The following is a 21,507-nucleotide window of genomic DNA, read 5'->3' as shown; positions in this document are numbered from 1 at the left end:
TGGCTACCATAAGTGCCTTTTTGTTTGTAGTGATTTTTGTTTCTTTATTTATTTTCCAATTTTAAGGAATTGGAGTTTGTTTCTAATTTCTTTTATAATTTTCCCTTCGCCGAAATTAGATATATATTTTTTAATTTTAATTTCCAATTTTATAAGCATGAGAAGTAATCTGTTGTAAATCATATCTAAGAAATTAATTTAGTTTTTGACGTGAAATTCGACCGAAAGAAATACTAGCCCATTAACAGGAAAGGAAAAAAAAAACATTAACTTTAATATTGAAATTAAATAATTAAAAAAATAAAAATAAATCAGGATTGTGTTCTACCTTCACTCTCTCACAAATTCTTGCAAACAGAATGTTTGCGGCAACTGGACTGGTGGTTGTCCTCTGTTTTCCGTCTCCTGTGATTTTTCTCATCTCCCAACCGCTTTGTTTTGTCTCTCTCTCAGCATCGGCATGGTTTTTTAGAGCTTCGGCACAATTGTTCACCTCACCAAGAGCTGTAATTTTTTTTTTATTTATATGAGTGTTCGGGACAATTTGCGCGCATCACGACTAATTCCATAGCTTATTGAATATCCTACAAGCCCAATAAACATATAAAACACTACGAAGATGATAGATATACACAATAAAATTTGAACCCGAATACATAAAAAAGAACAAATCTCATTCATCACTTGCTAAGACCTCAAGTGCACCAATAGCTGTAATTGATTGCACTGTTGAACGCGATTGATCTCTCTCTCGTCTCTTTTCCTCTAATTCTCTCCATCTATCTGTATGCGTAGGCATGTAATGCGCTGCCTTGCTACTGCTCATTTTGATGTCGTTGATTGTTGTCTATTTACCATTCTTCACATCTTTTTTTCTTTTTTGTTTTGAGTCAATTACACTAGATTTTTATAGTTTATTTGTTTTTGTTTCTCAGGAGTTTTAAAATTTAAAATAAAACTGATATATTAAATAATTGATTTATTTCTTAATTTAAATAATATAATATATTTTGTATAGTTAAAATATATATGACCTGATATAAAAAGTTTAAAGATTAATAAATGATATTAGATTATGCTTGATAAGGTAAGTGATCGATAACTATGACAATAGTAGTTAGTGCTTGACAAATTAAAATGATTGATAGTTATAGTAATAACAGGTAATATCTAATAAGTCAGGTGACAGATAATAGATACATGTAAAATATATATTTTGATAAATGTGAGGGCTATATGATGGTAAAGTCAATAACTTTGTAGAGAGAAAAAATACAATGATATTTTAGATACATAAACTATAAAAATATATATGTTATAAATGTTAACAATGAAGAGATTGTGAAAACTTTAACTTGAAAGATTCATGATGTATTTATAACTCATGAATTTTATTTTTTTACGAAGAAAATGACTAAAATATAATTTTACTATTGTGATATTTTGAGTTATATTTTACTTAAAATAATATATATTGTATTAATATAAAATATTAAGGAATCCATATGAAATCAAGAAAAAATTCTTTGGCTAATATTGATTTTGGATAAGATGCTAAGTCCATTAAAGATAAAAGTAAATTCAAATATATTGTTTAGATCCAAATATCTTAAACTCAAATATGACAATTCGAGCTTACGAGAGCGGTAACCGTACACCCTGTCCTGCATAAGCATGTGCCCAATGAAGTGTAATAGGTATATGCTTTGCATAGGTGTACGCAAAATGCATTGCATAGGGTGTATATTTATAATTTTTTTTGTTTTTACATGCTTTTTTAATAATATTTTTTATCGATTTTATCATTTAAAATTAAATTTATTAATCATTGAGCATTTTGATTTAATACAGATCTAAAATTTTATAAGTTATGAATTTTTAAGATTGAACATGGTTTGGAAGGTTTGTCTGATTTTTTTTTTTAAGATGATGTTTTTTTTTATTTCTTATGATATTGTTTTTTTATTTTTTTGGTTTGTCTTTTGTTGAGTTACCCATTGCAATTTTTTTTCAATTTATCTCCCTATTATTTTTTAATTTATAAATAATTCATCAAATTATAAATATTTTTCAATTTAATTTATCTTCCTATTATTTTTTAATTTTACCCTTGTGATGTTTTAATCTTTTAAATATAGTTCTCATTATGCTAATTGCTATTTATGTTGTCTGTGATCTTTTTAATTTGTTTTTTAAATTTCATCCTCCTAACATTTTTTCCTGATAAATTTTGTTCTCATTTTTTGTTGTTGTTTTTTTTTCTTAGCAAGTTCTTTTATTTATAATGGTTTCATCAATTTTATCATTTAAAATTAAATTTATTAAAAATTAAACTTTTTAATTGAACCTGATCTAAAATGTTATGAGTTGAGTTTTAAATATTAGTTCAGGTTTAGAAGCTTCATTCGAGTTTGCATATTTTTTTTTTAAGTTGATGTTTTCTAATTTTTTTAATCCTTTTCATGACATTTGTTTTTGAATTTCAATTAATTCATATAGCAATTTATAGTTTTTTTTTATTTCACCTCCTGTTATTTTTTTAATTTATAAATAATTTATCAAATTACAAATATTTTTCAATTTTATTTTTAATTTTTCAATTATAATTCTCATTCTATTAATTGTTATTTTTTTGTGATTATTTTATTTTGTTTTTAGATTTCACCCTTCTTGTGTTTTTCTTAATTAAATTTTATCTTTATTTTTTTAATAATTTTATTCTTTAAAATTAAATTTTTTACTTTTCCTGGTGGAATGAAATGTAGTGCAGCAAATTCGGAAGGTTTTCTAAGACCAATAAGAAAAACAAGATGAGGAATCGGAGTTGAATCCTCATGTTAATATAATGAAGCTACACAGTACAACAATGTGGTACTACGATTCAAGAGAGAATCTGCCAGCAAGCATTTGGGATATGGCTGAAAGAATTTACACTTCCTCCGTGGCTTGCCTTCTTGCCTCCTCTTCAGCTTTAATCCAAGCCGCCTGAAACACGGAAGAACCAAACATTTTGAACAAGACTGGGAAAAAATCCCAGAATAGTATAGGCTAAAAAAATTGTGAGAACTTGCCTTTTCCTTTTCAAGTTTGGAGAGATGTGGGCGAATGGAGTTTCCTAAACTGAAGCCTCCCCATGCTTCTTGCAACTCTCTCTCTCTTGCTTCTCTACGAGATACAGAGAGCCTAGCTGGCACTTCTCCAGATTGCTGAGCAGAAGCCATCTTCTCTCTTTCGAGCCTTGATTTTTGTTTAACCAAAATTTGGTCCAAATCACCTTCATTTGTCTGCGTAAGCACTTTTCTGCCATTTCTTTTCACATTCATCTCTTCTTGGTTTAGACTCGATGCCATTTTCTCTTTCTCTAGTCTAGAGACACGCTTGACCAGAACTCTGTCCAGGCCCTCACAACCTGCAGTAACATTTCCTCCATATTTGTTTTGGTGCCTGTAATTTCCACAGTTGCTTCCCGATGACAATGCTTGCGTTCTCTCTCTTTCCAGTAAATTCTCTTCTTTATTCAAGTCCATATTTTCCTTCTCTAGTCTGCCTTTCTCAACTGATTCATTTTTCTTTCTGTTCTTTGCTTCCTGAACCTCTTTTTCTAGTCTTGAAACATGTTTTACCAGAAACTTATCCAGGCTTGGTACTTCTGGAACATCTTTTCTTTGACCATTAATTGCTCCTCCAAGGTCCATGCCATCCATGTCAAATGTTTTTCCTGAGTTTTTTCTCATCTCTAGAACTTCCTTTTCAAGCTTTGACGGATGCTTAATCAATATACTTCCCAGGTCAGAAATGCCCTCGGATGTAGTTAAGTCACTGACCGGTTTCTTTGAAATAATTTCAAAACTTTTTCTTGAATGCTTCTTTGCTTCTGCAATCTCCTTTTCTAACTTTGAGGAATGCTTCATAAGTATACTTCCGAGATCAGGAATGCTCTTAGAAGAAGTCTTCTTACCATCTATATTGACCTTTCCGTCACCAGTTTTATCCGTATTCCCTTGATTCCCAGCTTTGAGTTCATTCCTCCTCCTATCCTTAGCTTCTTGCACCTCTCTTTCAAGTTTTGACATGTGCTTGACCAAGAACTTGTCTAGACTTGGGAGTCCCAACCGAGACTCGTTCCTTCTCATTGTTCCTGAACCAACAGAAGACATTCTTCGGGGAAGGTTAAGTGCTTGACTAGATGTATAATCAGCAGCAAAGACTGCATCATGCACCTTACTGTTTTCTACTTCTGCCAAGGCAGCATTTAAACCGCATGTAGCAACGATAGTTGCCAAAGAAGAAAGTTCGTCTTCATTCAAACATCTCAGCCTCTCAAGCATCACATCCACAAGCTTGATCGTATCCAACTTGTCCAAAGACTGTCTTCTCTTATATTTACTGATTCTTGTCCCAGGACTGGGAAACTTACAATCCACGTCTTTAGATATCAGTTCAAATTCTGACCCAGACTCTGATTCACACTCTGAAAATTCAGAATTACCATCATCCATATCTGGATTCTGACTGATTTTTCGCAGTAGATCTTTGAATTCTTCTTTGTTAAAAGTAGGACAGTTTGCAAGCTTGGTGAATGCAGTTTTGACCGCTGCAGCTACTTGTTTATCTACCTCAAATACAGTTGCAAAAGATGCTGTGACCGTATGAGCAGTAGATCCCCCTACATTAACAGTAGATTTTTGAACTTGACAAGGCATCCGAGGACAATTTGGTATATCGAACATGATTACTTCCATAGCTTTTGCAGCTTCAAAAGCTTCGGCTGCATTTTTCTCCGCTTCAAGCAGCAGTTCTTCTGCTTCTTTATTCTGGATCCTGAAATACTAACCAATAAGCTCGGTGCAAGAATGGAAAACCTCACAATATTTCAAATCCTCCCGGTACTGAAAAGTTTACCTGGCAGCTTTTAGTATCCGACACCAAGATGCTTCCACCAGTGCAGCTTTTCGAGCCTCCACCGCTTTGTTTGCAGCCTCTCTTGCTTCAATTTTCTCTCTCAAGACTCTAGAATAATGTGGGTTTGAATCACCAAGCGCCTCATCAAGAGTCATATTCATTCCATCCAATTCCTGGTCCAATATACAAATCAGTTGTCATAAAAAAAGATGCGTGTCGACCGTTTGTTTTTTTTTTTCCGGGGGTGGGGATAGGAGAAAATAAAGTAAGCACATGACGCAACCAACCTGCAGCATTTTGATTTTCCTCTGCAAGTAGGAGTCCCCCTTCTTGCGTGGGAACCAGTTGATAGGAGAATTCTTACGATGAGAAGGCTTCTTAATCTGGGATGTAAATTTGCTTAGAGAATTCAATGCTGATTGGCCAGTCCCTTTTGGCGATTTATTCTGCAATATTCAAGAACGTGAAATGAAAACATCACAATTAACGTCCACAAATTTCAATTATCAGAATAAGAAAACCATCCACCATTAAATAATATATATATATATATAGCCAAACATGCTGCTGCTGCCCTAAATTACAACAAATGTATTGATGAAATGGTGAACCATTAACTTATCAATTAAAACTTGGTACTGGCCATTGGATCAAAGAACACAAGGAGAGACACTAGTGAATTCCAGTACTTTAGTTTTTGTTTATAAGTTGAATTTTTATCCAAGAAAGAATTAAACAAATCGCAACATTCTTTGATTAATGTTAGAGTTTCTAGAATTCCAATCAATTCCAACTTTCTTTTAAACATCAAGAAAAGAAATCGAAACAACAAGAAGCAAGACCAAATTCTCTTCTTCCTCGATTCCATTTAAATTAAAATTCAATACAGATAAACAAGAAAATCCAAGAACCCTAATCTTGAAAAACAACAAAAACGAAAAGGATTTACCTTCCCGAGCTTAGAACCCGTAGAAACCTTCTCCCGCGAATCACATTCCTTGTTAACAGGATCAAGAACAATACTGTCGCTGCTTTGCTTGTCTAATACAGATATGCATCCCATATCTAAGCACCCAAGATCCATTGATTGCTGAATTGTACAATTAAATCTCTTGAAAAATGTAAATTAAAAAATATTAAAAAGAATTTAATTGTCAGTCTTATGCTTGTTAGTTAGGAGATATTTTGGGTCTTGAGAGATGGAAATGAAAGAAGAAAGTTGTTTATTTTTTAGGGGATGTGATTTTATGAACAATAAATTATGCTAATGTAAATCGTTTTTTTCAAAAAACATAAAGAAATAAAAGTAGCCGTTACGGCTGGAGGTTGGTGGTCTCTAACGGCTAGTTTTAATTAAATCTGGATTTGAGTAATTATCTGGTGTATTTGGAGTATGTTGACGCTAATGGTTACTTACTTGTAGCCCGACACGAGATCATACGTTTTGTATTATCTCGTGTGTATAATACTTTTTAGAAAATGATTTTTTAAAAATAAATTCAATAAAATTAGCACTATTATTATAGAAAAAACTAAATGGTGTGAAAAAATTACTATGCCAAATGCACTGTGCACCCTCTCGCAATTCATTCTGAATTGTCACAATGATTTTTTTTTCATTGTAATTATTGATTTTTCCCCAAATCTTTTATAGCCAAATTAATGGTCAATTGGCTCTAACTTTTTAAGAAAGGACATAATAGTAAAATGGAGGATCAAAGTGTGAAAAAACATGAAAAATAGGTAACATTGTGTGCAAAGTTCACTCTTGGTCCTTCTAATTTGCTATTTCTAACTTTTTGATCCATGTGGTGTTCGAAAAATTAAAGTTGATCCAATTTTTATTTTTTTTTATAGTTCATAGTATGAGAGAGACAAAAAAGAATCACTAAATTTGAGTTGAAGAGAGCAAAGTTTTGAACTAATTTTGATTTTGGCCATGAAAAATATTGATTTTAATGTTAAAAGATTTTATTAGGTGATGAGGCTTCACTATGGTGTTTTTTTGGCATTTTCATTGAATGAGATGAAAGATTTGAGATCGAGAAGGTTTTTGAATTTAAATTGATTTTAAGTTTATCAAGTTTCTAGAATATGTTTTAGGTGTTTTGAATTAAAATCAATTAAAAATCTATTTTGTAGCACAAAATACCCTAACCCAATTTTTTCGGTGACCCTCCAATCATTGGAAACTTCGGTTACAAATAATATATTGCCTACATCTTCTTCTTCTTTTTTTTTTTAATAAAGGGTTGTCCACCTTTTAATATATATAGATAAGAGGTTTTGTGCGCTGACTATCACTTTTTGATAGTCCAGGTGTCTTAACCTTGCCAATTATAGCATGTAAAAATAGAAAATATATACCTCGTCTGCTTGCAGCATTCTCACCCCTCTTTTTCTGGTATGTGCACACAAAACAACTTGAGTTTTGTCTGGCTCTTCTTGTTTTTGCATTTCTTTTGACATGATAACCAGAGAAATATAGAAGTCTTCCAGTGTGGTAGAATAATGCACCGATAAAAATATCTTCATTTTTCACTTGTAAACTAACCTCCGCGCGCCAGAGTACATGAAATTGTCCATACTGAGTGATGAAATTGATAGTGTTTCCACAAAGGTGATACAACGACTGCGACAGATGAGGAATCGCAGGTTAATAATATCTATTCATCCGTTGTCCATATTTGATCTCTAATCCACTTTGTTGCCACCCATTTCACCCCTTTGATGACTGGACAGCTTCCGTGAAGAGATGTCTGCAAAAGCGTAGCGCACAAGGGTGAGAAATCACATGCAGAAACTGGAGTACCACTAGCTAAACTAGTCATTATAGATTGAGAAATAAAAATTTCCAAAAACCATGGCTAATGCTCTACGACCATTCCCGCATACTAATTCCTTCAGAATAAAATGAACTAAAGAGGGGAAAATCATGCGGCGCAAATCATCCAGCTAAGGTGGGCATGCAGAATGACAAGAATGCGATTTGGTTCAACATGGTACACCCAAAACGACCTTGAAAATAGAATAACAAAACACCATTCAAGTGAGGAGGTATTCTACTATATTCTCTATCCTAACATAACAAGAAGTAGAATGCAGAGTTATATAAAGAACGGCTTCAAAAACGTTATGGGTTTGACACTATGCTTAGCATCACCATTTAACCACCTTTCATGGACCAATTTATTGGAAAACTCTTTAAGTTGCATACTTAAACATGTCAACATAACAAGTAAAATGCATAGTTGTGCATGTATGATTGTGGGGTGAAAATGATCTGACAAATAAAAAATTACCGGATCAATTGTGCCATTTGGAAACAATGAGTAAAATAGAAGCCCATCACCTTGCCGAGGCTTCACTTTCAAACCGACACATTGTTTGTAATCAAAACCAGGACTTACTCCAGAGCCATTCTATAAATCGAACCAGTAGGGTGGTTACTATCAGTATGAAAATGATTCAAATCATAAAGCAGCAAAAAGACACAGAATTTGATCAAATACCTCGAAGGGGAACATGGTTTCTCCACCTTCTTCCACATTAGACAGATACAGCAAGAAAGAAGCAGCCTGCAAGATGGTGAATCAATCACAAATTTATAATATTTATTGCATAACACTTTCACAGTTACTGCAAGATCACATGTTTAATTTTAAGAAAACAACAATCTTTGAGAACAATATAACATGCTGTGAAGTAAATACCTTGTAAGCAATTGAGAACAATATAAAAAAAGCTTCAAATATGATTTTGGGTATGATGCCATGCTAGAACGACTGAAATGACAACTAGAAAGGAAAGGCATGGACAGAAAATGATGGCATGCAAGAAAGTGATCTGACTTTATGAACTGCCAATTTAGTACAGCATTCTACACGTAGTGGCGAGGGAGTGGTAACATTCAAGATGCTATGGAGGTGCTTGTTATGTACCCTTTGGCTTGACTGTGGACCATATTCGTCTGGGTTAAACACATCATAATGCGAATCATACTTCTGCCCGATTTCATAACGCAAGATATTAAATGCCTGCAACAGGGTGATATCCACTCAGACAAACATAGAAATGACCTGTAAAGAAAGGTTAATTATTTTCAAATTTTAAATGCAAGGGGACATGATATCAAATACTTGATTAGATAAGAATTATTAACTGAAAAAGATCAAATCATGCTCACGAGAAAATATAAGATGTTATTCTAACATCACACATCCAAAATATCAGAGATGCCAGCCTGGGCTCCAGGGAGCACATCTAGGAGGAAAAGCAAAAGTAGAGGGATCAGATTTCACATGCATTAGCTAGCATTTCAAAAGCATTAGACTTTATTTTGGACCATCAAGGTAACTGTTAATTGACTATATAAATCTAACCAAAACATGGTTGCTCATTATCTCCAACTTTCCCTTTTCAACTAAAAGACTACAGGGAAACTAGAGAAGGAGTTCATAATCATGTTGAGTTGCAGATTCTGGAATCAGGCTCCCTACTTTTCTGAAACCATAAGACAAATCTAGATTGCTTATAGCCTTGAACCATTTCTGAAATAAAATAGCGAGCAAGTGCCATGGAAACAGGGCTTAATTGGGTCAATCAATTAAGTCATCAGAAAGAAAGGTGAGCAAGTGACTAGCTAAAACAGGTGTTAATAAAAGCTAGTCTTTTCTGTCAGTTTCTCGGTTTTCCTTAGTATTTTCAAGTTTGTGGCATGTTGAAAGATAACTGACCTGCTAAAACAGTCTCTCTCAGAGGTAAGTTGTGGTATCATTTGAAACTCTCTCCGCTTTTCTCATATGCATCCTTAACATTGTTAACAGTTATTTTAACCATTTAATCTGCTAGTAGTGAACATCTAAATTGTAGCAGTTTTTTTTCCTCTAACTTTTACCAGTGTGCTTGATTTAGTTATCAAAGCCCCATGAGCATGATACCAAACAACTTGTATGTGTGTTGCTCATAAACAAGTGTCATTTAAAAAAAAAGCAGGAGAATACCTGGTTCTCTTGAAGAACAAATATTTAGAAAGTTGCTACAGTGTTTTTTTTATAAAACAAAAAATCAGAACAAAAGAGAGTCAGTGATCCATCAGATTCTATAATCTGGAACATTAGGTTACATAATGTCATCAAGTATTAACAACTGTTGATTGAGTCATATTTGAATGTAAGTTATTGCCTTTAGCTTTACTAAAAGAAAGAGAAACAAGTAAACACATGGATATGAAAAGTAGTATACTACCTATTACATAATTATTATCACAATCCTATGAATTCCAGCCCCAAATAAAAGCCAAAAAAAAAAAGGACATTATTGCAGCAAGAAAATACCTCTCCATGGGATTGCGGGATCATTGTAGCCTTTGCAATTTTCTTCTCGATGAAGTCCAAGGTCCCAGTTTCATCTTCTGATCCACTAACAAATGATCCTGAACTGTTTTCATGAGTTCTAATGTCAAAAGGGATGAAAAGTCCATTGACTAAAGAGTTGTAAGATAAGGACATGGTGCATTGCACATAAAAAGGAAATGAAAAAGAAATGATTTACCTTGTTCTAGTTCCTTTGGTACTCTCAGCAGTTTCTCCCTTTCGCAAAGCTAGTGTAGATGGTTTTAATTTAGACTCAACCATTTTAATTATGCTTTCGCATTGTTCAGGAGTCGCAAACTTCGGAAAATAAAGTGCTCTTGGTTTCCAACTTAATACCTGAAACCATGTATAAAAAAGATGCGCAAACAAATTAGAATAACAGATTTACATCATTCAAAGCATTTCTACATCAGCAGAAAAATAAAATAAAATTACAGCCTATCCATTCCCTCTCTCACAAAAACATTGGTTTATTTACAAGATTGAAACTCTTCTTTTCCTTTCAGTGCATCATTTTCTGTTTTATTTCTTACCCACCAACACCATCTCCAAAGTGCCATAAATCATTCTACAGTTCGTTATTTTCATTTTAATAATCTTATTTGCCGTCATTTCGATAAACAAAACTAAAATTAATTTCCTTTATGGGAATTAATCAAGCTAAGACTTCTAAACAATTTACCAAAAAACTATGATCCAATGAAAACTACCACAAATCTATCTCACATCAAACTCCAGTAACCTAACTTGACTTTAAGTCCAACTCTCCAATAAATCCCCATTCTAACACTCACCCAAAAACTTATCAAACTTGAATTACCTGAAAAGGAATGGATTCAACAGAAGCTTCTCCAGTAAGCCCATGCGGCTTCGTATCATGATCCCCTTCAGCTACTTCAAGCATTCTTAACCTCGGTATAGTAACAGGTACATCCTGCAAAACCATAACTAAACAATAATCACCCTCTGATCAGAGTAATTAGTTAAAGCACAAAATCAACGCACGCAGAGAGAGAGGCACTCACGTGGGGGAAGAAAATGGAACTGTAGAAACCGGCAAGAAAGAACAAAGAACAAAGAATAATTGCAGCTGGTAACCCCAGTTTTCGTTTTGATCGCTTCGTTTTGATTTTCATTGATGAGTCTTGTTGTTGTTTTGGGTTGTGTTCCGTCGATCTTGAAAAATGAAACAGTTTTTTTCTGGAATAATTGAAAGAGTTACATGAACTTTTGTATTTAGAATTTATTAAGAATATTAATTTAAATTCCGAATTTAATATATATAAAAATGCAAAAGTAAGATATTATTGTCTCTTTGAAAAACGTTTATTTGCATCAATTCTTATTAAAATATAATTGTTTTTTTTTTGTTGTTCCATTTTTCTTATTAGTTTTTTTTTTAATTTTGCTCATAATTAATGGGTTTTTTTTTTTTTGGTAATGTGTGTGGATGATGGTTGAATATTTTTTTAACAAATTTTAATTTTCAAGTCTTTTCAGTAGATAATTAATATGAAATAGATTTATTTATATTTTTCAAAACATTGATATTTTATATAAAATTAAATAAAAATACTTTTTAGTATTTTATTTTAAATATAAAAAATATAATAAGTTATAAATTAAATTGAAATTTATTTATAAATTAAATTAAATTAAACATGTGATAAATAAAATAAAAGTGATTTTTGGGATTGATTGCGGGTTTTGTTTTTTGGCGTTAATGGCGGGAAAGGAGGGTTTTTTTTCTTTTCTTTCCTTGGCTTTGACGTCACGGGGGCGGGAAACAGGTGGCCACTGCAGGAAATAAAATTTAATTAAACACGCAATGGGAAGTGTAAGTGTAATCTGACGAGGCAACAAAAATTAGTGCAAGTGAAGTTCCACGTTGGATTTTTGGTTTTCTTTGAATTTGATTTGCCATTCGATTATCCAAACTTGTGGAGTCATGGCCCACATGACCATAGTTGTCAATGAAAATGATGTTCACTTGGTTTATTTTATATTTTAAAATTATTTTTTATATTTTCAAACCATTTTATTCCATTAGTGTTAATAATAAATTTTAAAAAATAATAAAAAATTATTATTTTAATATATTTTTAAACAAAAAAATATTTTAAAAACTAATAACTACAACCATAATAAAAATTGTAATCTACCTTTTATCTTATCTTAATCACCCGACAGAATGACATCTTTTCTTCGCTTTCTATCCTTTTGGTCAACAAGAAATCCTTCTTTGTTTTTATCGTCACTTTATAAAGTTATACTCTCCCTGAAAATTAGTATTATATAAATCATTTATAAAGTGTTAAATAGTCATTTAAACATAATATAATATAATAGTTTAAATTATTAAATAAAATTTTAAAATATAATTTATATTATTTTTAATATATTTTTTCAAATAAATTTAAAATTTATATAAATTTATTTTATACTTTAATTTTTATCAAATAAATAAAAAGAATGAGATTAAAACTCATAACTTGATTATCAAAACTGTGATATCATGTTAAAATTATTAAGTGAGATGGTAGAATATAATTTATATTATTCTCTAATATATAGTTTCTTTTTTTATGATTTTAAATTATCAATTTTTATTTTATTTATAAATTAAGATCTTGAAATATGGATGATGTTATTCTGAGCCAAGTAAAAGATATAAATTTTAATAGATAATTTTGGGTTTTTCATCAACATGTCAGTTGTTGTTGATAATAAGACATTTTTGATTTTTTTTTCTAATGCATGATTGTTTTGATCTATGTAGATAATGGTTTCAGCACAAAGAGTATTGAATTAGCTTATAAAACATGTCGTGAGGTTTGTGGTGGTTCAGATATGTACTTGCATAAGATAATAAATCCAAATCTGAGATCTCAAAGGTCAGTTTGATTTTTTTGTTATTCACTTTTTATTTATAGATATTCTGTTTGAAGATAAAATCACATATTGTTCGGAGTAGCACAGTTTAATTAGTAACACAATCCCCAATAATATAATCAATTGAAATTTTGAAAAAAAAAAAGTTGCAAATTGATCCACAATATACTTGTAAGGCCTTTCATATAATCTTAGATATAATGTATCCATATCACTTGATATATTAGTAATATTTGTAATATCATAACAAAAATGTCATATAAAATTATTATAAATTAAGAGATATTTTTAATGTTAAAATAATTATTTTTTTTATTTTTTATGAGACATTTCTTTTTTTTAGCAAGTAGTGCTTACATTATTAAAAAGACATGTATAATATTTTTTAATGATCAGATATAGTAATATGTCGTCTTATTGGATGTATAACTATATTTTTTTTATATGATGTAGCGTGTGTATAATTAATTATTTGTATTTGTATTTTTTTTTTTTAACAACTAAAATATATAATTAAATTTAATAGATTCGAGCTTATAATTAATGGATATCAGAAGTTTAGTTTTAGTATAATTACTAAATATTTTTAATATTATTTTATATTTTTTAAAAAATATTAACCTACTTTAAACCGTTAGTAATATACTAGTATTTTTCAGTTATGCCAACTTGTAATATATTCTTATGGATATCAATTTTTTTTCCATGTATAGTATTTTTTATTAGAATCGGTTAAGTTTGGTTTGGGTTTACCGGTTCGAACAATATAAAATTAAAATCAAACCAAATTAATTTTTTTTAAAAAAATTCTAATTAATTTAACCAGTTTTTTTTCTTAATTATTTTTTTTAGTTTTCTCAATTCAATCACTTTATCAGTTTTTCTCTCGCCCCTGATTATTATATCACAATCACACCCACTTGATACCCATCGAATCATTATTTAAGCAACCATGAACAGTGATGATTTTAGAGCCACAGATTTGTATCACGCACCCCTATTTTTTGTGTACCAATGGCCAACCTTCTCTACCAGAGTACACAAAGAACTTATTCCTCCATAGATTTTGATAGAACACCACTAAGATTTTATCTGCTTGTATTTCCATGGTGACATTCCATCGGTTTCGATGGTTGCGTAGCATCACTATTATATAAAGGACCTTCAAACCTTCAAACCTTTAACCTAGAGCCTCACAGCAATATAACAACCTAGTTATAATAAGCTTCTGTACCTTGTCATCAGTCTCGCGGCTAGCTAGAACTATGATTTCAAAAACAAAGATGCTAATGCTTAGGTAATGTTACTAGCTTCCTGTAATAATTACTTGTGATTGCGGGTTCTCCTCTGACCTGAAGTTAACTAGAGTTTTACTAAACGCGTAGTCAGTATTCTTTTGCAAATGAGCTTCAATTCTTGCATTTCTAGTGATTTTTGTCAGTTAGCAGTGGATATGTTTATGTGTTTGCTAATTTGGCCCTGATATTGATTCTAGGTATGACAGCTCGTGCAGGAAAACCAGGCCAGCACTCCAGTGCCATTTTAGCAGTCCTCCATCTGTGTATCAGCCGAAAAAATCAAGGAACTCGATCAAAGAAAGCAAGATGGAGGATTGGGCACCTCATCCTCGCACAGGGATTTATGTCCCAAAAGGCCATGAGTGGGTGATGGACGATGTACCAGAGAAAGCAGCTTCATTAAATCAGACTTATTGGCTAAGGAATGTTGATGGTGTTGAGAAACCAGACCCTGACACACCCCATGATCCTTGCTTGTTTACCAATCTTTATTAATTGAGTTGGTTAACAAGGCTTCGTTCCAGTTTCCTGATAACCACGATCGAGATGAAAACTTAGGAAATAAATGATTAAAGTTGTCGTGGCCCTGAATGGTAGAATATAATTACTTGCCTACATATGCCAGTAATTAGTAACACAAGTCCAAGACATTTACGCAGTCCTTTTCCTTTTCCGAGATGGTTCTGTTGTTGCTACACACATGCAATATTCACATTAATCAATGGATGATTCTGCAGCAGCATACTTCGTGATTACTCACAGGGCTATAGCTGTTCACAATGCAGGGGAAGAAATCCTCAACACTGAGCATGCTAAGTGTTTAGCTGGTAACTTGGTATGGCCACATTTCTTGGCTGGTATGCGAATGTTGCTGATGCTGTAGTCACCAGTGGCAACTGCCGACGAAAGTGTGCGTGGATAATTATGGCAGGGCAAAGCAAGGAACTTATTCTCTGAGGCAAGCCAACCCTTTCTCAAATTACTCGTTTCTAAACCCCATACCTTGTCTCAAATCGAAATCCTTCATTTCAAGTGTCTCCATCAGATAACAAAGAAAATGAAAAGCTTCGAGGGAAACTACCAATCAGTCCCCAACCAATTTAGAAACTGACGAACGAGTCACCAATCTTCGAAATTTTATTAGTTTCTCCAAGACACCGCAATCTCGCAACCTCAACCTCTAAAATTTTCTAATTTTTTTAATATAATATTAAAATCTTGTTAATAAAATATTCATATTAAAAATCTACTTAAAATATAAATAATTTTTAAAATATTAAAAAATAATATAAAAATATTATTCACCGACTATCTAACTTGAGGGCGTGTATGAGATGGGTTATTTCACAACCTAGAATTCTATATATATATAAAAAAAACAATTTCACAGTCGTTTTATCTCCTGCTTGCTGCTCTGCACTGCTATCTGCATTTCTTCGAAGCAAGCAAACTTCCTAACCTTCTCACAGACTCACTCGTCAAGGAAAACATCTTCCGCGTTTCAGCGAACCCTCCTCCTCAAACTTTCATTATTTCTTTGAAACCTCGCTAAAAATTTCACCTGTCTTTATCTCCATTTTTTTTCCTTTTCTTCTTACGCTGCCATTGTGGCAACAAATAAACCGGATTGTGAGTTCCGTGGTGCATGACGAGCGCATCGGAGTTGTTTTATAAAAGAAGGTCGCGAGTGAGCCGAGCCAGTACCGATCTAGGGCTCGAACCTTCTGTTTCTGACCGTATTTTTTACCAAAATTACAATCGCCGCCATCACAATAATCATAATCACCGTCATGATTTAGACGGCTGTGATCCTCTTCGCAGATCTCCTCACGTGCGGCACCCCTGCCAGCGCTTATCGTTTCTCTCTGTAAGAAACTTGCATATATTGGAATTTGAGTCTTCAAAAACTATATCTTTAATTGTTTTATTGCTTTAATTACTTGATTTAAAATTGTAATAATTCTTTAGCGGTCGTAAATAATGCAATAAGCAAAAAAATTTGCTATAGAAAGCTACAAAAAATTGGTAAATTTGTTTTAAGTGGATATTTAAGTTGAAGTTTCTTTTGATTTATATTCACTAGAGAATAAATTTACTGACGGTCGTCTGGATTCATCGAAATCTGTTATGGAAATCACATAAATTTCAGGCCAAATTAGGAGGTCAATTGGATCATTGGCTTTAATTGAGGAATGAGGTGATTTTAATATAAATAAGAATGTAAGATTCCGTGAAACAGCTTGCGTATAGATTGTAATTAATCCATACCAGCTAGCTTGCTAGACATCATCTTTTGAAAGATTTGAGTTTTTGGTTGTTTCATGGTTGTCCAACGTTTTATGCTTCACTCGTAATCTGTCGAATGGGAAGCATTCTGCCAGATATCTTAATTATGAACTGATAAAGGTGTGTATTTTGTATGTTGTTGCGCTGCACCTCGACATTGGACCATTCCATTTGGCTAACGTGTGTGTATTCTTATCTAGTCTCAAATATGCGTACCTAATATTAAAATCAATTGGATTGATAAAGGTGTGTAATTTGTATGTTTACTCTTTCGCTAATATTTCCTGCTGTTTGTTTTCATTGCTCAATTGTGTCTGGTTTCTTAATTGAACTTTATGCTTTTCACTTGTTTGGCGAACCATAGGGCTTTTTTTTTTTTGCATTATTGCAATTGTTATTTACCAACTCTCAGTTTTGCAATGCCACTTTATGATCTTCTTTATGCCCCGCTTATTGTTTTATTGCATTTGGCTTGCACAGGAACGTGCCTCAGCTCGACTTGATCAAAGTACCAGTCAATTTGTACCAAGCAACAATAACAGCACTGAAACTCTAAGCAGCACAAGCCAGCCAAGAGTGACTGTAAATGACAGACTTCCTGGAGCTGTGCTACTTGCAAGGGCAAGGCTTCTCGAAAGGTTAAGAGGAGTGTCACTTTCTGGAAACAGGTGATTTAGATACCCTGTTGAATTCCCTATATAATGCACAGAGTTATGCATACATCGTGGTACTTGGACCCATCACAAATTGGCAGCCATCAATATTAATGATGGTAACCTTTGGCATTTGTCACATGTTCATGCTGTACCGTCATATGTCCATGCTGTTAAATTCTTGATAGTTATGGCTGCTGCTTTTGGTCCCATTTCATATGCCCCCCACTACTAGCATTACTGCTTGTCTTATTATTGCGTGGAGATGACTGCATCTATGTCACATATGTTACCATAAGAATGCAGATCTAGGCTATATTCAGGAGAAACACAATGACACAGTTTTCTTTGCTAATGCAAGCATGCTTTGTTATCTCTGAAGCATTGGTCATGGAATTAACTTAAGGTACGGACCTGTTTATTTTGGCTTCATTCAGGCAAAGTGGCCGGGCTTCTCTTGGCTTCTATAACAGGGAGTATACGCTTGGAGATGAATTGAGGGTTGTTGATGCAGGGGACTGGGGAACTGACATTCCTACAGGGTTGTTTGCTGGAGGTTCTCCTTCTGATGACTCAACCCTTCAAACAGAAAGACTTCACACCATGCAGGAATCACACAAGAAGAAACCACCTGGTCTAACTCAAGATGCCCTTCACTGTTTGCAATCAGAGGTATTTAGCAGCGTAGAGAAGGGTATCGAAGGGGGTGTATCTCAGGTGTCATGGGATTGTAGTATATGTCTTGAGAGTTTCACAGAAGGAGATGAACTTATTCGGTTGCCATGTGAGCATAGATTCCACTCTGCTTGCTTGGATCCTTGGGTCCGGACTTGCGGTGACTGCCCATATTGTCGAAGAGATGTAGTTGTAACTAATGACTGAGAATGAACATGAAGTCCTTCTGAGAAGGTTTTATGTTTCTTCCTCTGCAGATTCTCTAACATTGTAGTCTCCTAGTTCAAAGTTTATATCTTGACTGAATTTCATTAATGTTGTTTCATCTTTGTTTGGTTTCGTGTGGTGTTCATGTCATACTTGGTTTTGTTGTAAAACACGAAATTAACTCAGCCTAGAGTCCTTAATCCCCACTTAATATTTTCTGTTTGGAGTTTCGTTTATACCAGATGATGCTGAGTAATATTCCTTGATTTCAAATTTTCAATTCGCTGTCATTTTTAGTTTTCCAATACTCTCATGTATAGTTTTTCTTTGTTGTATCAAAGGGAGATATAATGAGAATGATACACAAGACCTGTTTTGAAGACTTTTCATGTTATTACAAAACGAAGAAAAAAGGGTAAAAAGTGATTATCATCTTTCATTTGGTTATCATGAATTCGACTGCAATAACTTTGTGAAGTAATTTGAATTTCTGGACCAATCTGAATTGGATATAATTCATCATGTTACTTTTAGCAAAGGGGGAATGGAAGAGAGACGTTACTGAAGCTTTGCCATGTTTTATTATTAATTTGAGGACACGGCATGGCATTTGGTGTGGACAATGAAGATGATCGTTCTTCACTTTCTAGCCTCCTTCAATGAAATATTATAATATAACTCGGCATGTTTCATTTTTATAATTTCCCAGAAAGGTAATCTAATGGCTAACGCTTTTTCAACTTTCTGTTACATGGTTTAAGGCCCAATTGTACTGATTTGCTAAACCTAATTTGTGAAAGCTTTGCAAAGAGAAGAGCTCTCCTTCAATGAAGTTTTTGAATTCTTGAAGTCGGCGAGACTGAAAGCATTAGTATGGCCTCAAGATGGTGTTCTTCTATCAATAGTTTCTATGATAGGAGAGCTCTAATTTGTGAAAGCTTTGCAAAGGCAGCTTTCACTTTCGAATCAGGTCCTTCGTAAACTGGTACTCAAAATGTTTACTGTGTTCATAGGGTTCGAAATCGCTTGATGAAAGTAGTTCTTGTTCCTCTTCGTAAATCCTTGTGAGTGCAAGAAGGTTTGATTCAATCACACAGAGGGCTGTTGTGTCAACCATTATGAAGCAAATGTTTTCAGGCTTTTCTACTGAGGATTGCAATGAAAGGCTTAAGGTTTATGTTGATATTGCAGCGAGAACATTGAGGAAAAGGGAATTGTGGCTTCTTCATGAAATTGCAGCTTCTTTGAGGGATTGAAGTGGTGGAAAAGTTGTGGACTCTCAACGGGAGAAACTTGTTTACTATGTACAAAAGAAAGGAAGCCTTAGAAACTGTCTGGCGATTTATGGGATATCAAGAGACATGACTAAAACACAGGAGGACATTTGTGTATCAATGGAGCTATTAATTTCAGAACTCAGTGAAGAACCCTGCAAGGGAAAGATAGTGAATAATACTGAAATTTATCCTACGCTTTGCAAGATTGAAGGATGCAATCTTCAATCCAACTTTGAGTTCATGAGGTAATTGAAGTATAGTCGAAATGTAAATATTCAGATGCTGTTTGATCAATATTGGGATTTTCTGTTCCAGAAAATACAAGCCAAGAGAAGATGCCGCGAAAGATATTTGTTTTGGTGACTTCGAATTTCAACAGGCATCTGCTAACTACTGGGGCATGTGGGGGGAGTTACAAGAGAAAGAAAGGGTATACAGAATTGCCAGGGATTGTGTTTCGGAATCTGAGAGGTGATTTGAGTTTTCCAGCAAGGCACTCCAACGGGGTGACAATGGTTAATGGATATTCAAATGATTCACTGCCAGCATTATTGGAGAGAGATGTTGTTCCACTGCTAGAACATTTGGTGAGATTAGTCCACCCTGATCAAGTTATGAAATCAGCCGTTTCTGGAGAGTTGTATGAGAATTTACTTGTATATAATTGATGTATAAGAAAACACTACTAATAAGAAACTTGGCTTTCAGTTGCATCTGGAAATTGCTTTCAGTTGCATCTGGAAATTGCTTTCAGTTGCATGTTCACGATTTTTCTGCCAATCTCTTGATCAAGTTCCACTTCTCAAATATACAGGTTGTTAACGTATAGTACAATCCTACAGTAAAATTCATGAAATAAATTTGGTTTTCTTAGAATCTTCAATTAAGTTCTTCACGCTAAAAAAATTAAGAGAGAAAAGGTCCTTAAAACTTATTGTCAGTGCATCTGATGCTTTGATCCGTAACCGGTAATTGGATATGACATCAGATGCTTTAATGATAGTTTTTCCTTACGTTTTTCGAATAAATATTTAGAGATCATCGCGTGTTTAATGGGATGGTAAGAGTTGAGTTTGCTTTCTTAAACATGCATGACAATTCTTTGCCTATTTAAGAGATGAGCTGAAACCTAAACATAGAAGCTTTGCGCAAGCCAGAGTTTGCTGGTACTTTCAAGAACTGGGGTTTTCTCAGATCTTGATTTGCTTGTTAGATCAAATGGGTTGGTGCTCTGACACCATGTTTTCTTTCTTGTGTCTTTTGTAAATATCATAGCAGGCAAATACTTGTGTAGCAGGTATGCTCCACCTAAATGTTTGATTTATACGAAATTCTTCCATTATCCAAAATTAAACAATGTAGACATATGAACAGAGAGTGAAAGTTCGTGCATTTTCTCATGCTCTGGCCTGCCATGGACTGGAGCACGTTTAAGAGTGATTATATATGACCAAGCATATAGAGAACTCTTAAGAAAAGAAAGAAACTGAAAAGAAAGAACAAATCTGAATGCCTCAACATTTTTCCAAGCAATCTGGTATTTGTCTGGTATGGTTTTGAAGTTTTAGGTACCCAACTGATCATTTTATGTTCGTTCACGGTCATTGATCCAACTGAAGAATTTTGGAATTTGATTTGATTTTTTGTAAGAAGAAACACAGCGGAGTTCGTTGAACAGGAATTCTTTACTTTCAGTAAAGAGGAAGGGGGAGGGAGAAATTGATTCCTTGACATGTTGTTTTACTATTAGCTTGACAACTCAGGTCTGAAGAATCAAATGTGCTTTCGTCTCCCCTTTCCCATATCAAGATATATGAATTCTGATAAAATTAAGGAAGCAGAACTGAAAAGCAATTTGCTTGGAACTTTCAAAGAGGCCAAGATTGATAGTATCTGGAGCCTGGCATGGCAATTCCCTAGAAAGTTTGAACATGATGTTACA

The 21,507-nt window shown here is 33.5% G+C and overlaps 5 protein-coding genes across 6 annotated transcripts; 3 read left to right on the top strand and 2 right to left on the bottom strand.

Moving 5' to 3' along the window:
- Positions 1-2,797: 2,797 nt before the first annotated feature.
- Positions 2,798-7,346, bottom strand: LOC105108863 (myosin-2 heavy chain-like protein). Its single transcript, XM_011003344.1, has 6 exons — positions 7,270-7,346; positions 5,852-5,992; positions 5,190-5,348; positions 4,903-5,075; positions 3,072-4,821; positions 2,798-2,985 (listed from the first exon to the last, which is right to left on the bottom strand). Exons 1-6 carry the CDS (start codon positions 7,285-7,287, stop codon positions 2,929-2,931), a joined length of 2,298 nt encoding a protein of 765 aa, XP_011001646.1. The 5' UTR covers positions 7,288-7,346; the 3' UTR covers positions 2,798-2,928.
- Positions 7,347-7,414: 68 nt separating this feature from the next.
- On the bottom strand, positions 7,415-11,520 carry LOC105108870 (probable prolyl 4-hydroxylase 9). The gene is made up of 8 exons (XM_011003356.1): positions 11,303-11,520; positions 11,098-11,211; positions 10,456-10,613; positions 10,239-10,341; positions 8,844-8,939; positions 8,415-8,480; positions 8,205-8,324; positions 7,415-7,661 (listed from the first exon to the last, which is right to left on the bottom strand). Exons 1-8 carry the CDS (start codon positions 11,411-11,413, stop codon positions 7,569-7,571), a joined length of 861 nt encoding a protein of 286 aa, XP_011001658.1. The 5' UTR covers positions 11,414-11,520; the 3' UTR covers positions 7,415-7,568.
- A 2,801-nt stretch (positions 11,521-14,321) lies between these two features.
- Positions 14,322-15,056, top strand: LOC105108875 (uncharacterized). Of its 2 annotated transcripts, none has more exons than XM_011003378.1 (2): positions 14,322-14,466; positions 14,683-15,056. In XM_011003378.1, exons 1-2 carry the CDS (start codon positions 14,435-14,437, stop codon positions 14,960-14,962), a joined length of 312 nt encoding a protein of 103 aa, XP_011001680.1. In that variant the 5' UTR covers positions 14,322-14,434; the 3' UTR covers positions 14,963-15,056. The 2 variants fall into 2 exon arrangements, with proteins under 2 accessions (XP_011001680.1, XP_011001673.1); XM_011003371.1 differs by having other exon boundaries at positions 14,674-15,056.
- A 757-nt stretch (positions 15,057-15,813) lies between these two features.
- Positions 15,814-18,564, top strand: LOC105108889 (uncharacterized). The gene is made up of 3 exons (XM_011003390.1): positions 15,814-16,334; positions 17,234-17,421; positions 17,844-18,564. Exons 1-3 carry the CDS (start codon positions 16,113-16,115, stop codon positions 18,286-18,288), a joined length of 855 nt encoding a protein of 284 aa, XP_011001692.1. The 5' UTR covers positions 15,814-16,112; the 3' UTR covers positions 18,289-18,564.
- Positions 18,565-19,130: 566 nt separating this feature from the next.
- On the top strand, positions 19,131-20,267 carry LOC105108856 (uncharacterized). Its single transcript, XM_011003332.1, has 2 exons — positions 19,131-19,810; positions 19,881-20,267. The coding sequence occupies exons 1-2, from the start codon at positions 19,650-19,652 to the stop codon at positions 20,038-20,040; spliced, it is 321 nt and encodes a 106-aa protein (XP_011001634.1). The 5' UTR covers positions 19,131-19,649; the 3' UTR covers positions 20,041-20,267.
- Positions 20,268-21,507: the final 1,240 nt, after the last annotated feature.

The sequence above is a fragment of the Populus euphratica genome, unplaced genomic scaffold (genome assembly GCF_000495115.2).
Source record: "Populus euphratica unplaced genomic scaffold, PopEup_1.0 scaffold3.1, whole genome shotgun sequence".
In the NCBI taxonomy this organism is placed as follows: domain Eukaryota; kingdom Viridiplantae; phylum Streptophyta; class Magnoliopsida; order Malpighiales; family Salicaceae; genus Populus; species Populus euphratica.
This window is presented reverse-complemented; position numbering and strand designations above follow the sequence as displayed.